Source organism: Coenobita brevimanus, chromosome 78 (genome assembly GCF_032717465.1).
Source record: "Coenobita brevimanus isolate Jiangsu-jjx chromosome 78, ASM3271746v2, whole genome shotgun sequence".
In the NCBI taxonomy this organism is placed as follows: Eukaryota; Metazoa; Arthropoda; class Malacostraca; order Decapoda; family Coenobitidae; genus Coenobita; species Coenobita brevimanus.
In genome coordinates, this window is record NC_137031.1 from 38,168,378 (window position 1) to 38,185,801 (window position 17,424).

The window sequence follows — 17,424 nt, forward strand, 5'->3', positions numbered from 1 at the left end:
ACTTGGACTGTTATAATACTTTGTTGACTCATATCTCTATCTTCCTAAAAAAATTTCATTGTTGATAAGTATATAACGGATTTCTTATTGCTTTTGACGATTGTATTGTCGACAAACTCAGTATCACATCTGATAATAAAAAGAGTATCAGTTTTAGCAACAACGAAATCGAACAAACACCTCCAGCCAATCAGAATCTCGTCTGGAACAGTGTTGCCATACATGCCTGGCCAGATTAATTGGTATGAGGTATAATAATACAAACAAGAATCCTTGGACCAGGACTGACCAATAGGTGACAGCTATGGATCGAACAAAGAACATGGTATGGATTATGACATGGAATATAAGGGATGCAAATGATGAGGTGAGAGAGAGAGAGATTGTCCAGGTGCTTCGGGGTGCAAAAGTGAATGTATGTGGATTAACTGAACTAAATGGAAAGGTGAAAGTATGAGAGAATGGGAGTATGGATGAGGGATATGCACGGGAGTGTGTGAGAATGAGAGGGCAAAAGAAGGAGTGTGTATGGTTGTGTACAAGAGATGGATGGAGAATAGAGGAGAGTATGGATCAGTTGGCTCAAGAATTGTGTGGGTAAGATTGAAAGTTGGCTACAAATGTGGGTAATTGAGTGTTTGTATGTGCCAGCGCAAGATCATGCAAGCAGAGTGAAAGAAGAGTTCTGAACAAATGTGGAAGCGTGCATGGAAAAGTTTGAAAGGAATGAGAGAGTGTTTTTGACTGGAGATATGAATGGACAAGTAGGGAATGTGAAGATGGATGAAGTATATAGTTGGTGAGTGAGGTGTGCCTGCAGATGTGGATGAGAATAGCAGTGCTCTAGTGGACATTTGTCCCTGGAGGGGGTTCATGATAACCAGTACTCTCTTCAGACACAAAATGATCCACAGGTATACGTGGCGAGTGATGAGAAGGGTGGGTGGCGAACTGAATGAATGGAAGGCAATGACTGAGTATTTGTGTATGGATGACTGAATGAGAAGGTGTGTAATGGATGCAAGAGCATGTAGAGGTTGGGGGAGTGGAATTTCTGACCACCATTTGGTGGTGGTGAAAGTCAAGGTTGAAATGAAGTGGAGGAATAGAAGAAAGGAAGGAGAGGAGGAAGTAGTTCTTACAAGGAGGGTGGAAAGGTTACAATAGGAGGAAAAAAGGCAGAATATAAAAGAGAAGTGGAGGAGTGACTGGGTAATTATGATTTGGAGCAGGTGGGGGATGTGGAAGGTGTGTGGAAGATATTCACAGAAGAAATCTGTGCAGCATGTGAGGTGGTGTATAAGGTGAAGAGAAGACAAAATAGGGTGCAAGGAGCAGCATAAGAGGTGAGACAAGCTGTGGCACAAAAGAAAATAAACTCTGTAGTGAGTGGATGGAAGCAGAGGCATGGAGGAAGTTGAGAGATGGAATAGAGATCTATACGTAGAGAGGAAATGGGAGGAAAAGATTAGTACGAGAGAGTAAGAAAAGAGTTGATGAGAAATTTGGAAGGAATTTAAGTGTAAAATGTAGAGAAATAAGACAATGTTACAGGATGAGGTAAGTTAGACAGGGTGATAAGGAAGGTAGTAGGAGAGTGAAAGATAAAAACTGTAACTTGACAGTGAAAGAGGGAGAAAAAGTGAGCAGATGCAGAGAGCACTTTAAGGAATTGTTAAACAGAGAGAATGAAAGTATTGCAAGTATAATTGGCTGGGGAATGGCTGGGAGAAGGAGGAAGATGAGAAGGGAGGAAGAGATCAGTAGGATGGCAGTAGTGGAAGCAATGAAGAAAGTCAAATTGGGGAAAGTTCCAAGAATTGATAGAATGTGTGGTGAAATGCAGAAGCACGGGGGAGTGATATTAGTAGAATGGATACGGAAGATAATGTGCAGATTGACCTACGAGGAAAGTAGAGTCCTGGAAGACTGAAAGTCAGGTATAATTTTCTCCTGTACAAAGGAAAGGGGAAAAAAGAAGTGTGTGGTAATCAGAAGGGCATTTGTCTTCTTAATGTAATAGGAAAAGTACTATATATGATAGGATACTTATTTACAGAGTTATGGAAATAACAGAGGAATTAGAGGAGCACAGGGACATTTTAGGAAGGGAAGAGGTTGTGTAGATCTGATGCTCATCCTAAGATCTTAGTGGAAAAGTTTCTGGAGAAGGGAAAGAAGTTGTATGTGGCTTTGATGGATTTATAGAAAGCATATGACAGGGTGGTTACACAAGGAATGTGGAGAATACTAAGAATGTGTGGATTAAATGGGAAGCTGATGAATGCCATGAAGAATATGTATGAGGTCACTAAGGCTGCAGTATGTGTGGATGGTCAAATGAGTGAATTTTTCTGTTTGAATGTTGGATTAAAACAGGGATGTGTCATGTCTCCACAGTCATTCAATGTGTATATGGATGGGGTTATAAAAGAGATCAAGGTAGAACAGTGGATGTTGTAGCAGCCTCAATAAAAGAGGCCAGTGTTTGGAAACTTCCTGTTCTGTTGTTTGCAGATGATTATTGTTAATTTAAGTGAAGGTGAAGGGGAACTGCAAGGCTTCATGAATGAATCTGGGAGAGTGTGTAAGAAATGGAATCTAAAGATGAATGTAGAGATGAATAAGGTTGTGGTTTTTGTGAGAAATTCACTGAATGCACAGTGAGGTTGGATGATGAGGAAATGGAAAATGTGAGTGCATTTAAGAACTTGGGAAGTGTGATGAGTATGGATGGAAGTTTGGAGGAGCAAGTGCTAGAAAGGGTACAACAAGGAAGAAAGGTTGCTGGTTCTTTGAAAGCAGTGATAAGAAATAGGGATGTGAGCATAGAAGTAAGAAAGTCCTTGCATGATAGTATTGTGATACCAACTCTAATGTATGGAAGCAAAGCTTGGACCTTGTTGGTAGGACACAAGTCACGAGTGAGAGCAGTGGAAATGAGTTATTTGAGAGGAGCATATGGAGTCACATGGAGAGACAGACTGACAAATGAGGGCGTGAAGAAATGCTTTATTGTGTGGATGTGGATATGACAGAAAGTGGTAGGAAAAATACACATCGGTGGTTTAGTCTAAATTTAGGAGAGGATGGAGAGTGAGAGACTATTGAGGAGAATGTATGTGAGTGAGATGAAGGGGATGAAAGGGAGGAGGAGACCGAGGATGAGATGGAGGGATAGAGTGAAGATATATGAGACAGGTGTGAGCTGGGGGGAGGGCAGCAAAATGGGGACAGGGCGACAAGGAGATGATTTGTTTGTGGCCACCCCTTATGGGATTAAGGAGTCTGGCAATAGGTAGATGAATAGGATGTTGACTCCCGTCATCCACTCATTCAGTGTAGGACTACTCCAGGGTGACTGTACATTGAGTGGTAAGCCAAATGATTTCTGTAAACCAGGAGATAATATGCTGAATGAGAACCATATAACCCACCCATTCATGTTCCCCACGTATCAAGGAGGGTTAGTGCCCCTCCCCAGAAAACAACTAGGTTTGTCAATGTAAAACCATTTGAGAAGGGAAGAGGAGTAATAAGAGGTGATAAGAAAGATAGGAGAAATAGGATGAGAGGAGAGCAGACAAAGAATGATAAAGGTGAAGGAAGAGGTAGGCATCACTAAATCAGGTAAGTGGATGCTGGTCGCCACCACCTACGACTTGATGTTGCTGAATCTCATTATTAGTTAAGAGTTATACGGTATAAAGCCAAATATGCATATCTTTGGCTGGGGTTGACGTGCCATATGTGAAGCACAGTAACCCTGTCTCCACCGGTACTCAGGAGAGGACTGGCGGGGTGATTACCGCGATTTCGAAGTAGACTGAACCACTGCGGGTGACGTCACTGCGTACATCAGGAAAATGTTGGTACGAGGCTGAGGAGACCTCTTCAGGTTGAACTTCGGTAGCAATTTACGTAATATATGACGTACTTGGGTAGAGACGAGTTTATTTGGGTTTTTATGTGCTCGTTACTAATGCTTGTCGGTAAAAATTCTGTAGATTATCATTTGCAGCAGAGTTACGTACTTTATACTTTATACATGATAAATGTATTATAATTCAGTAGTTTAAAACTATGTATATAGTTGACTGTAAAATTCTTTGTTGGTGTTAGTTTGTATTCCCGATCCCGGACAGTTTTTAGTAGGACGGAAAGGTGAAGAGTTTGCATTAGAACGAGAATTCAAGAGAATTTACTCTGTGATGATTTACTAGTGGTACGGTTGTTGTGCAAGCCATTGATCCTCTCAGGTTTGGTCTCTTTGGTTCAAGTATCATTGGTTGTATTTGTTTTTGATCAATAGTGATGGGGAAGTAGCCTAGCAGTACATTACAACCGTACAAACAATCCATTTTCTTCCCCTTTTAGTTGTGTCGAGTTTGGGACTGTTAGGCTTTATCATTTTCGGCCTTGAACACCATCTAACCCTGTTGCTCACTGATTGTGGTACTGTACTTATGAACATTGTGTGAATGCATTTAGAAGAAATATTGCAGGTCACAAATTGACTAACTGTATCATGACTGAACCATACTAGTATTTACTTTTTTTTCTTTTTTTTTCAGGCAGGATCTCAAACTTTCTGTGGCAATGGACTTCTCTGCAGTTCAGTTTGGGGATGAAATATTAGGTTAGTGCAATGTACAGTCCTTTGTTCTACATCAGACTGCATAGTACGTACTATACTGTATATACATGTATACTGATACAGTATTGTCTGTTGGAAAAATTTTCCTAACATGTTACTCATGTCTTGTACAGTATCTTCGTTTCAGATGTTTAAGAAAATATTGAGTGGAACATATTGTATTTTTTATTTATTTATTTATTTTTTTGTCCTGAATTTGCTTTTTCAGTCATTATCTATGCAAAATATCACTATAATGTTCTTTGGTAACACATTGAATTTCACTCTGTTGCAGTAACCATTGTTAATATATCATTACATGTATAATATTCTTTGATAATTGCTTATTGTATTGTTCATAAAGGCTCCGCCATTCTTGCATACATCAGTTTTGGTCACCTAATGGTTGTTCTCCATGTTACTTGATCTCTGGCAGCCTTCCTGTTCAGTCTCTTATCCCTGTAGTCACACTCTGTGACCTCATTCCAGGTCTTTTACACTCAGCCCCTCACAACCCTACCCCGACATTCATACCTCTCCCATTCTGCACCCAGTTGTCATCCTTAATCCTTTCAATATGCCCAAGCCATCTCAACCCTTCGTTCCTCATCACAACACAAACACATTCCAGTACCATCCTTCCTCTCAACTCTTCAGTTGTAATTCTAGCCTCCTCGTGCCTTGCATTCAAGGATGCACTACACATCCATCTAATCATTGTCATTTCTGTATGTTTGAGCCCGTGAATATTCTTTCTCAATACAGCCCAGGTCTCACCATCATGCAGCATTGCACTACTAATACTTGTTGCCTACATACATAGATCCCTTTGCATGGAGGAGAGCTCCCTCAGTGTTAGCAGAGGCAACAACTCCCAGAACTTCCTCCACCCATTCCTTACCATAGCCACAGAGCATATATATATTACCTGTGGCAGATGGGGTTATTGTAACCTTTTTGATGCTGAGGATTTCCTATAGCTGAATCTTGTTTGAGTACAAAAAGGAAGTAAATTATGGCCATATTTCCACATCTGAGTAAAGTTGTTTAGGGTTTAGCTAGTATAAAAAAAAAAAAAAAAAAACTCTATCTATCTATCCCTGGCAGAAGGGGTTATTATAATCTTTTGGATGCTGGGGATTTCCTATTGCCGAATCTTGTTTGAGTAAAAAAAAAAAAAAAAAAAATTATGGCTATAGAGTTAAGGAAAATCTATCATCCAATCATTTATTGCCTCATCAGCAGCATAGGGGTCCAAGGGTAGGCTGCTCAATCTAGACATTTAAGGCAAAAGTGGCTACCAGTAGTTTAATACCCCTGAGTAGCATTATATGTATGCTCACTTTATGATTAAGCCCTGTCACTGTTAATGTAGAAATTTCATGCATCTGAGATAACATCTCATGATAGCCAGGATTTAATTCCTCCTTTGCATAAAGGGAACTAATTCATCTTTATTTTTGCAGGTTACAATGAGGGCAGCACATTCAGTGAAGAAAGCTCAGTATATGCTGATATGTTTGGCAATGAGGGAGGGGAGGCATTCTCAGCAGGGGGAGAATTTGCTCACAATGCGCCAGATGGAGAATTTATGGGTGGTGGGGAGTTCCAGGAGAGTCACAGCGTGATAATGGATGGGGGACCACATTTTGAAGTATCTTCTGTCCATATTGACCGTAAGGAGGAGTTGGTCTGGGCAGGAAATAGTGGTGTAAGTGTGACTTTTTTGTTGTGTTTGTAATATAGTATCATATTACTCTAAGCTTTTATTATGAAGGTTACCATCCACTCACTTGATGTAGTGCTGCTTTGGGTGTCTGCCCTTTCCTCTCTTCCATCCTTCCTCTTCCTTTCTTTCTTTCCTTCATTCTTTCCTCTTTCTTCTGCCTACGGGTGACTTTACACTCCCTCTTCTGTCTTTCTTTCCTTCATTCCTTCCTCTTCCTTTCACCTATGGGTGACTGCACTGATTGACAAGCCAAATGGTTTCATGTATATCAGGAAACCATGTAACAAAATATGGCACCAGGTGGTTTAGTGGGTAATTAAGATGCTCCAGTTGGATTGAGCCTGTTTAGGTTTATATCCAAGGGATGGTTGGGGTTTATTGCTCACATAATGCCAGTCAGGGATGAGTGAGGCTGGTCACTCTGATCTTAAATGTTAGGACCAACTCGCCTGATCTTGGGTTCCCATGCTCCTTAAGGGGTGACATCAGATTGGATGATGGATAGATGGATTATTATTTTTAAGCAGCTTAAAAAAAAGATGCTAAATGCTGACAGCCTGCAAAAATTCTCTTTTGAAGAATTTTCAGTAGAAGAAAGCAGAAATATTCAGTCTTACTTGTCAGAACACATTGTTTGTGACCTTTAAAATTCAGGATGCAGGTTATCTGTTTCTGGATGATGGCAGATGATTTTGCTCATCATTAGGCTGGTCTAAGAATTAAAAGTCTGGGGGCTGTGGGCAGAAGGAAAGAGGCTAAGGCAGAAAATCTCAGAGTTGAGGAAGTGCGTATCTCAGACTGACAGGCACACCAAAACTGTTTGGCGTCATTCTGTAGCAGGAGATTGGGATACTTAGAGGCAACTAGGAACTCAAAAAATAACATAGTTTGCCCCAAAATGATATCCATAAGTTTTCCATTGTGAGCCCAAATTTTTCTCTGATGCTTTCAGTCAGAATAATAATAATAATAATAATGAAAGCTTTCATGGATTTGGAGAAAGCATATGACAGGGTGGATAGACAAGGATTGTGGAAAGTATTAAGAATATATGGAGTAGATGGGAAGTTGTTGAATGCTGTGAAGAGTATGTATGATGGTGCTAAGGCTGTAGTGCGTGTGGATGGTGAACTAAGTGAATTTTTCTCTTTGAAGGTTGGGTTGAAACAGGGATGTGTCATGTCTCCATGGTTGTTCAATCTGTACATGGATGGGGTAATAAAAGAGGTACAAGGTAGGGTAGTGGATGTTGGAGTAGCCCTAGTGAGAGAGGATAGTGTTTGGAAACTCCCTATTCTGTTGTTTGCTGATGATACTGTGTTGTTGAGTGAAGACGAAGGGGAGCTGCAAGGCTTGGTGGATGAGTTTGGGAGTGTGTGTAAGAAACAGAATCTAAAGGTGAATGTAGGGAAGAGTAAAGTGATGGTCTTTGAGAGAGGTGAAGTCAGTGAATGTACAGCGAGGTTGGATGGTGAGGAATTGGAAAATGTGAGTGCGTTTAAGTACTTGGGTAGTGTGATGAGTAAGGATGGAGGTTTGGAGGGTGAAGTGCTTGAAAGGGTACAGCAGGGAAGAAAGGTTGCTGGTTCCTTGAAAGCAGTGATAAGAAACAGGGAAGTGAACATGGAAGTGAAAAAGTTACTACATGACAGTATTGTGATACCAACTGTAACGTATGGAAGTGAAGCTTGGATGTTGTTGGAAGGACACAAGTCAAGAGTGAGAGCAGTGGAAATGAGTTATTTAAGAGGAGACTGTGGAGTCACATGGAGAGACAGGGTGACGAATGAGGATATAAAGGAGCGTTGTGGTGTGGATTTGGATGTGATAGGAAGCGTTATGAGGAACACACTGAGGTGGTTTGGCCATGTGGAGAGGATGGAGGGTGAAAGACTGACGAAGAGAGTGTATGTGAGTGAGGTGGAGGGGGGAAGAGGGAGGGGGAGGCCGAGGATAAGATGGAGGGATGGGGTGGAGAGGTATATGAGAGAGGGGGGTGTGAGTTGGGAGCAGGGCAATGAAATGGCGAGGGACAGGATGATGTGGAGGTGATTTGTTTGTGGCCACCCCAAACAGGATTCAGGTTTCTGGCAATAGATAGATAGATAGAATAATCATCATCATCATCATTATCATCATAATCCTACTACTACAACAACTACTACTACCACTACACTACTACTACTACTACTATTACTACACTACTACTACTACTACTACTGCTACTGCTACTACAACTACTACTACTACAACTACTACTACTACTACTACTGCTGCTACAACTACTACTACTACTACTACTACTACTACTACTGTTGCTGCTACTACTACTACTACTTGGAAAAATGTTTTCCTCTCGCAGCTAGCTGTGGAGTGGAAAAAATAATGGGCAGATGTTTGACAGAAAAAAGTTGGGAGCATGTAGCTGGAGAGATGCTGTGTAACTGCTGTAATGGGAAAATGATGCAATCATAGTTCAGAAGACCGGTGACCAGAGGATTATCCATAGAAGAAAGGAGGGAATAGGACACAACATTGTAGCTAAGAGGGAGGGAGGAGGACTACCCATTTAGTACAGTCGACCCTTGATTCTACGGACCCTGAATCAACGGATTTCGGAAGCAGTGGACAATATCTGCTGGTGGAGAATCGCTCCGGACACTGGTCATTTTCTGTTTGAAAGTTTGTCCGCTAGCTCAGTAGGTGGCAGTGCGAGACGATAGACGTTTCCCACCAAGAGACTCCCGCCAAGCCTTACATACAGTATTTCACTTCACAGGTACAAAAATAAATGATACTGTAGTTGAACAAAAAAAATTACTATAACACAGTACTGTACTGTACTGCACAGTACACCATGAAGCAAGACGTAATATAATGGGTCCTTAGAAAACAGGGTATTGTGAGGTAAACTAGTCTGCAATAGCATTGCTGCACCTCATCTTCGATACCATCTTATTTCTTCTGCTTTTTTTCAAGTTTTAGGCTATTATTCCCTTCATTTTCAAGCAGTGGACTTTTTCAAGCAATGGACACTTCCCCCCCCCCCTCTTATTAGTCCGTTGAATCGAGAGTTGACTGTACTGCTTTATGTAGTTGCCTTCCCCCTCCCTCCCTAACGTGTACTTAGGCACATACTTAAATTCACACTCCTTCCCGAAAGGATGATGACCAAGGATTTGGAAGGAATGTATTACAGTATCTTTCCACATATTTATATATTGTGTAACATCATATAGTGTTGTCCTATTTTGTTTTCTTCATACCATTCTTACATGATATGTAAATAAGGGGAGAGAGAGACAGAGGGAGAGAGAGAGATCATATTGAAGGGGTTAGAAACAGTGTCCTTTAACTCCTGTAGCACAGCAGTTTCATTTTATTTCATTCTTGCAGTTTTCAAAGTATTTTTATTCAGCCTAGGAGAAACCTACTTCAGATTGACTTAGTTAATGACGATTGGGATACAAATCAGAAATGCTTGTGTTGTTAATAAGTGCCACATTTGTCAGTTGTAACCCAAGTTGCAGTAATGGATGTACTCTTCTGTCAAGTGTTTACTTAATTACAGTATATTATGAGTTTTATACTTTAATCCACTTTACCACTATGGATACCAATATTCTTTTGAACAGGGGCATGTAACATCTTACCTCAGTACTGATCTCATGAAGTATACATCGTTTCAAGTTCATGCCACTGAAGAGATACGTGACCTGCGATCTATCGATGCTGGGATACTCGCCCTCACCCTTACTACTCTAAATCTCCGAACCAGACAGGGAATGCATACATTCACTCACCAGTAAGAATTTGGTTTTTGTTATTTTACAGGTTTTGGTGGTACCTAGGAATTTGACCATGGCAGAGGCTTAAATTCTTGTGAAGAAATTGAAGAATGAGAAGGAAGTAGGTGTTGATGATGCATTTATCGAGATAATGAAATATGGAGAGGGTGGAATGAAAATTATTTGAGAAATATGCCAGAAGGCCTGGATGAGTGGATTTATTGCCATGGATTGAAAGAAGACTGTGACTGTGTATTAATACATAAATGAAGATGAGTAAAGTGAATGCATAATTATTGTGGAATAAATTTTTGAGGGTTGTAGAGAAGCTGTATGAGGAGCTCTGGGGAGTGCGCTTAACACACTAGAATTGAAACAAGCATAATGGAGGAGATAATAATGAATTTTAGGCGCATTGCACCATTAAGTTCCTCCGTGGAATATCTTTTATTATTTTCATGGTGATGTTTTGAGGAAGGACTCTGAGGGCAAAAAGAAAAAAAAAAAAGTCACGTAAAATCCATTTTCTCGGTTTATTGATTATCGCTCGTTCGATGTTACTCCATGGATGGCCTTATATGGGAAAGTAATGCAGTAATTGAGTTGGTAAGGAATGAACTGGGATGTTTGGTGAGTAATATACCAATGGATATAGGAGTAGTAGGGGTGTGTGGATCAGTATATGCAGTAGGGAAAATACTGTAGTGGAGAAAGCATGTGTGAGCTGGAGAAATCCTGTGACAGAGTGACTAAGAAAGGACTTTGTGTGTGTGTGTGTGTGTGTGTGTGTGGGGAGGGAGGGATGGAAGGAAAGATGTTGACTGGTGGTAATGAAACATGCTTAAGAGTAGATGAATATCTAAATGTGTGGTTCAGTATCAGAGATGGAAAAACATGAGGATTTGTGATATCCCCATAGCTGTTCAGTACAGTACTGTATTTACCGAATATCGATGGTGTTATAAAGGAAGAGAGGGTAGGGTTGGTGACAAATGGTGTAAGGTGGTATATTTTACTTAAGTATAGAGATGTTGTTGTGCTGCTGGTTTACAGTTGTTGTTGCTACCCCAGGCTGATCTGAATGTGAATGGGAGCACCATTGACCCACTACCATAGACACTTTGTTTTAATACAGAATTGCAGAATAAAGTCTTAATAACTGCTTTTCTTCAGAGAAAGCTATCAAACAACCCTTAATAGTATTGTATAGATGCATCTTCTGTGCCTACCATTAGAAATCTGAAAATCAGATTTCTATGTCCTACTGTCGGTTTGAATTTAGGTCCAGTATTCAGCCACCATACACCTTGTCACTTTTGAGACAACTTTGATGGTTGTAACAATAAGTAACCCTAAGTCCTCCATCAAGCATTGGCCTAAGGGGTTTTTGACTCCTGTGTTACAGCATTTATTTTGTATTTACTGGTTAGCCTTGCTGGTCAGTTCCATGACAGATATTGGGAAGTGGGATATTTCATTTATACTGTCAATATTGTATTAAATTTCCTAAAAGACCAGTGAACTTTGCTTTAAATATTAAAAAAAGATCAATATAATGATAATATTGCTTATTTTTAGGCATGCTGAAATTTACACAGGAGCTGTGTGGTTTTGTATTTTAGAAAAAAGAAAATATAATGTGGTATTTGTGTATCAGGATTCATGGTTATGATGATATTTATGGTGATGACATATACCATAGTTTGTACAGTTCTGTATCCATTAAATCTTACTGATTATTATTACCATCCAGTTATACATATTAGTCAAAATGTCAGTCATTTCCAACTGGAATTGTGGCTTTTATCTTTCTTTCTAGGTCTAATCAGATGGAGAATATGCAGTGTATGGTACAACTGGGAGGCAATTTCTCCCATCGTCTGCTGATGGGGGGCCATCAGGATACCATGATAGAGTACGACCTAAGCCGTGGCGAAGAAACCAGATATGTTAGATACAGTATTTTCACTTACTGTATGTCATGTTTCATTTTTTTTTTTAATATCATCACCATTATCATCATCATCCGGACCTCCTTTCTCACCCTAGGGCAGGATGAGGAGTAGCAATGTCCAGACAGCCCAAATTTGCCCATTCCAATGGGCCATGCTTCCATTCACTCATCATTCAGGCCCCCGGAATCCTGGCTATTGGATACGCCAAAAACATTCACCATGTTTTGTAACTTCATATAAACGTATCCGATAGAGTCAATTTGGATGCTGCCACGTTAAAAAGGGGTGCCAAATCCTTGATCATGTTCTTCTTCTCACAGCATTCATCCAACCAGCTTGATCTCTTGTCAGTTCCCAAGCCTTGCCAACTTCCAAACCTCTCTTCCTCACACAGTCATCCACCATATCCCTCCACCTTTTCTTTGGCCTATCTCACCTCCTCCCTCCTTCAAATTCGCTTTTTTTTATACGTGCAAAAATTTTCTTACTGCAGCCATGGATGAAGTTCTTGAACTTAATTTGGCAGTATCAAAATCAATTTTTTTTTTTTTTTTCCAGAAAGCAATAAAAAGCTTAAATACTGTAGATGTGGTTCATTATAAAAAAAGTTATAATGTCTACCAGTAGAGTAAAGTAATGATTTTGTTTTATTCTTCAGCATCATGTTGGTGAAAATGGCTGTGTCATCCTTCGGGACCACCCGAGGTTTGTGTGTCATGGGGATGCGACAGGAAGAATTGTTTTGCATGACCCACGTACCATGCGCCAGGAGCATTACTTCCAGTCACATAATGCCAGCCTCTCAGACTTTGATGTCTTTGGAAATTATGTCGCTACATGTGGATTTTCAAATAGGTACGTATTTGATGCATTCATCATTATTCTTCTGGAAATGTTGATGCATTTTTGATTTAACATTTTTGTGGTCTTTGGACGTGGATCTGTGTCCAACCTGAAAGTGTCCAACCCGCTCTTTGAACGCTTATCCGTGTCCAGATAAAGAAATATTCACCATAAATCAGTAACTGTGTCTAGCGTCCTGAGATTAGTTTGACCTTCGAGTTCGATGATACTACTGTATTTTCATTGATGGGAGTTGAGGGTGCTCACCATCCACTCACTCGATGTAGTGCTGCTTTGGATGTCTGCCCATTCCTCTCTTCCTTCTTTCCTCTTCTGTTCTTCCTCCTTCCTGCGGGTGACTTTACACTCCCCCTTCTGTCTTTCTTTCCTTCATTCTTTCCTCTTCCTTCTGCCTGTGGGTGACTACACTGAGTGACAAGCCAAGTGATTTCCTGTACACCAGGAAGCCATTTACTATGCAGGGTGGTAACCACATGACCAAATTATGGTGCCTGGTAGTTTAGTGGGTAATTAAGGCACTCCAATCGGACTGAGCCTGTGTAGGTTTACATCCAAAGGGGTGGTTGGGGTTTATTGGTCACTTAATGCCATTCAGGGGTGAGTGAGGCTGGTCACTCTCATCTTAAATGTCAGGACCAACTTTCCTAGCCCTGGGCTCCTACACTCTTCATATGGTAACACAGGATTAGATGATGCATGTATGTATATAAAGGTCAGAATGACAACGATGTAAGTGGTGGAGATACAACTGTCTTTAGTCAGTTGATCCAATTAATTGCATCATCCTTGTTTATACTTGTCTGGTTTGTGCTTCAGAATGGGTCAAGCTGTTGGTGATCAGTTTGTGATGGTATTTGATCTGCGCATGATGAAGCTATCACTACCGCTGCGTGCACTTGTACCACCTATGTTGCTCAGATTTCTGCCAGGTTTGACTTCCTGCTTGGCTGTTGTGTCACCCATGGGCCAGTGGCAGCTGATGGATGCTGGACAGCCAGACAATGCCATAATGAGTATGAACTATCAGGTATGTTTGTCTACAGTTGCACCAGATAAGAATTTTTTTTCATCACCTAAGTTAGCCCCTTCACTGTGCTTGACATATTATTGGTAATGCAGAAAGGTGATTTTGTCTGACAGGAGACACCTCATAGCTAAGAATTAAGGTCTTCATCAACTCCTCCAGTATAAGAGGTACCGGTATTTTGTAAATTGAATAAAATCATCTGCTGGTAGCAAGCATAACTGATATAAGAGAAAATTTTACAAAAAGTTTAAGTATGATGAATTAAGAGATTCTGAATATCGTTTGTAACCATGTATTATTTCAGGTTTTATAATATTCCAGCCAGTTTTTCTTTGTGTTCTGTAGTGTTAAGTGTTAAAATAGCAAGGTATACCTTTGCATGTTTAGTCTAGGTGCTGAAGATCTAGTATTTAATTTTGAAATTCTTCAAATCCTAATGAGAGTGAGAGCTACATCATAATAGTAATCTAAAGCTGGTAGATTATTTTTAATTATTATTATTATTTTCTTTTATATATGTATGTGTGTGTGTGTCTGTGTGTGTGTGTCCAACTCTGGGCATTGACTTGATCACCCTATTCCCTAAGGTCCAGCAGTCCTCCTGCATGCCACTCATCTTCACGTTTCACCAGAATGTATACAGTAACATCATCATCATCATCATCATCATCATCATCATCATCATCCAGACCTCCCTTTCCACCCTAGGACATGGTGAGGAGTAGCAGTGTCCAGACAGCCCAAATTTGCCCAGTCCAATGGGCCACAATTCCATTCACTCATCATTCAAGCCTCAGGAATCCTGGCTCTATCGGATACTCCAAAAACATTCACCACTTTCTGTAGCTTCACATAAATGTATCCGATAGAGTCATGGCAGTAACATCATATTATGCTTATATTTTACCAGGTTAGCTGTGTTCCTGAGAGTGTCATCAAAACATTTGATGTTGCATCATCATCTCAAGCCATAGTCTTCGGTGATAGTTTGGGATCATTGTTTCTTTTCACTTCAGGGAGCAAGCCAGTATTCAACAATTTCTCACAGGTATGTAGCTACACTACATTTAGCCTGTCTGTGTTAAGTTCTGAAAGCATTTTTTTTTTTTTTTTTTTTTTTTTTTTTAATGAAATTGTAATGTTTTGTTACTAATTATTCACATAGTAATACTGACCGTTGAAAATGCAATTGGAAGAAGACAATAAAAATTTCCCTGAAGTTCTGTCTGTTTACAGTGAAATACTATGTCTTCCTCTTGCAGTAGCTAATAGGAGATTGGTCCAGCTTTATACTCCCTTTATTTGTATCATGGAAATTAATAAATATTGTTTTGTATGATCAGTAATAAGAAAAACCATTTCTTTTCCCATATTATCTATATGATTTCCAATACCAGGTTCCTGTTTGGAAAATTAAGATAGAAAATTACATAAAAAAAAAAAAAATGGTAACAGCCTGCCCGCCTTTGAGGTGTAGAAGCCTGAGGTCAGACTTTTGTAGTTCAGTATCTTTTAAGAGTAGATGGCCAGCTTACTTTCCTCGTTGGCATTAAATATTTGGAAAACTTGGTCATCCCTTCAGGATGAACCTATGGAAAGTCATCACTGTCTTGGGGGTTCTACTTAGTAGTTTCCATTCTCTGTCTGTTTTATTAATACTGCATTCTCCTGGAAATTTTCCCATAGGGGATGGACATTACAGGAATGTCCAGGTGGCCATTTCTGCTTTGAGCTCAGTATTTCTACTTCTGTTTGCCTTTCTTTCTGTCATCCCTGTTGTATCATATATAAGTAGTCGCATTTAACTTAGCTTTATACCATGTGTACTGCACATCACAGAATGTATATATTTTTTAGTGTGCTTAGTAACTTAGATGGGGACGCTTACCATCCATTCACTCGATGTAGTGCTTCTCTCGGGTGTCTGCTCTTTCCTCGCCTCCATCCTTCTTTCCTTCCATCCTCTTCTGTCTTTCCTTCGTTCTTTCCTCGTCCTTCTGCCAATGGGCGACCGTACACTCCCTACCTATTCTGTCTTTCTTTCCTTCATTCTTTCCTCTTCCTTCTGCCTGTGAGTGACTTTACATTTAGTGACAAGCCAAATGGTTTCCTGTACATCAAGAAACCATTTACTATGCTGGGTGGTAACCATATAACCAAATTTTGGCGTCTGGTGGTTCAGTCGGTAATTACAGTGCCCCAGTCGGATTGAGCCAGTGAAGGTTTATATCCAAGGGGTGGTTGGGGTTTATTGCTCACGTAATGCCACTGAGGGATGAGTGAGGCTGGTCACTTTCATCTTGAATGTCAGGACCAACTTGCCTAGCCCCGTGCTCCTGCGCTTCTCATGGGACGGCGTAGGATTGGAGAATTGGATGATGAATGAATGAATGCTCAACTTATCACTAAAATTAGCATAATGTCATTACCTTGTGCAATTTTTCTTTGGATCCTTCCTAACGATATTCCACTCCATAAATGCCCCAATGCAGTTTATGAAATATCTATCTATCTATTGCCAGACGCCTCAATCCCGTTTGGGGTGGCCACAAACAAATCGCCTCCAAGTCACCCTGTCCCCCGCCATTTCACTCCCCAGCTCCCAACTCACACCCCCCTCTCTCATATACCTCTCCACCCCATCTCTCCATCTCATCCTCGGCCTCCCCCTCCCTCTTTCCCCCTCCACCTCACTCACACACACTCTCTTCGTCAGTCTTTCACCCTCCATCCTCTCCACATGGCCAAACCACCTCAGTGTGTTCCTCATAACGCTTCCTATCACATCCACATCAACACCACAACGCTCCTTTATATCCTCATTCGTCAGCCTGTCTCTCCATGTGACTCCACAGGCTCCTCTTAAATAACTCATTTCCACTGCTCTCACTCTTGACTTGTGTCCTTCCAACAACGTCCAAGCTTCACTTCCGTACGTTAGAGTTGGTATCACAATACTGTCATGTAGTAACTTTTTCACTTCCATGCTCACTTCCCTGTTTCTTATCACTGCTTTCAAAGAACCAGCAACCTTTCTTCCCTGCTGTACTCTTTCAAGCACTTCACCCTCCAAACCTCCATCCTTACTCATCACACTACCCAAGTACTTAAACGTACTCACATTTTCCAATTCCTCACCATCCAACCTCGCTGTACATTCACTGACTTCACCTCTCTCAAAGACCATCACTTTACTCTTCCCTACATTCACCTTTAGATTCCATTTCTTACACACTCTCTCAAACTCATCCACCAAGCCTTGCAGCTCCCCTTCGTCTTCACTCAACAACACAGTATCATCTGCAAACAACAGTACAGGGAGTTTCCAAACACTATCCTCTCTAACCAGGGCCACTCCAACATCCACTACCCTACCTTGTACCTCTTTTATTACCCCATCCATGTACAGATTGAACAACCATGGA

General features: G+C 40.6%; 1 protein-coding gene across 1 annotated transcript in view; it reads left to right on the forward strand.

The window, feature by feature from the left end:
- The first annotated feature begins 4,172 nt into the window (after positions 1-4,172).
- The window catches only part of PAN2 (PAN2-PAN3 deadenylation complex catalytic subunit PAN2), a 65,413-nt gene continuing 52,161 nt past the window's right edge, over positions 4,173-17,424 (forward strand). The window contains exons 1-8 of the mRNA XM_080279361.1: positions 4,173-4,225; positions 4,575-4,639; positions 6,103-6,347; positions 10,001-10,170; positions 11,973-12,102; positions 12,767-12,963; positions 13,789-13,999; positions 14,910-15,047. Of these exons, the coding sequence (XP_080135487.1) occupies positions 4,600-4,639; positions 6,103-6,347; positions 10,001-10,170; positions 11,973-12,102; positions 12,767-12,963; positions 13,789-13,999; positions 14,910-15,047 (1,131 nt within the window). The 5' untranslated portion in view covers positions 4,173-4,225; positions 4,575-4,599. The remainder of the gene's footprint in view (positions 4,226-4,574; positions 4,640-6,102; positions 6,348-10,000; positions 10,171-11,972; positions 12,103-12,766; positions 12,964-13,788; positions 14,000-14,909; positions 15,048-17,424) is intronic.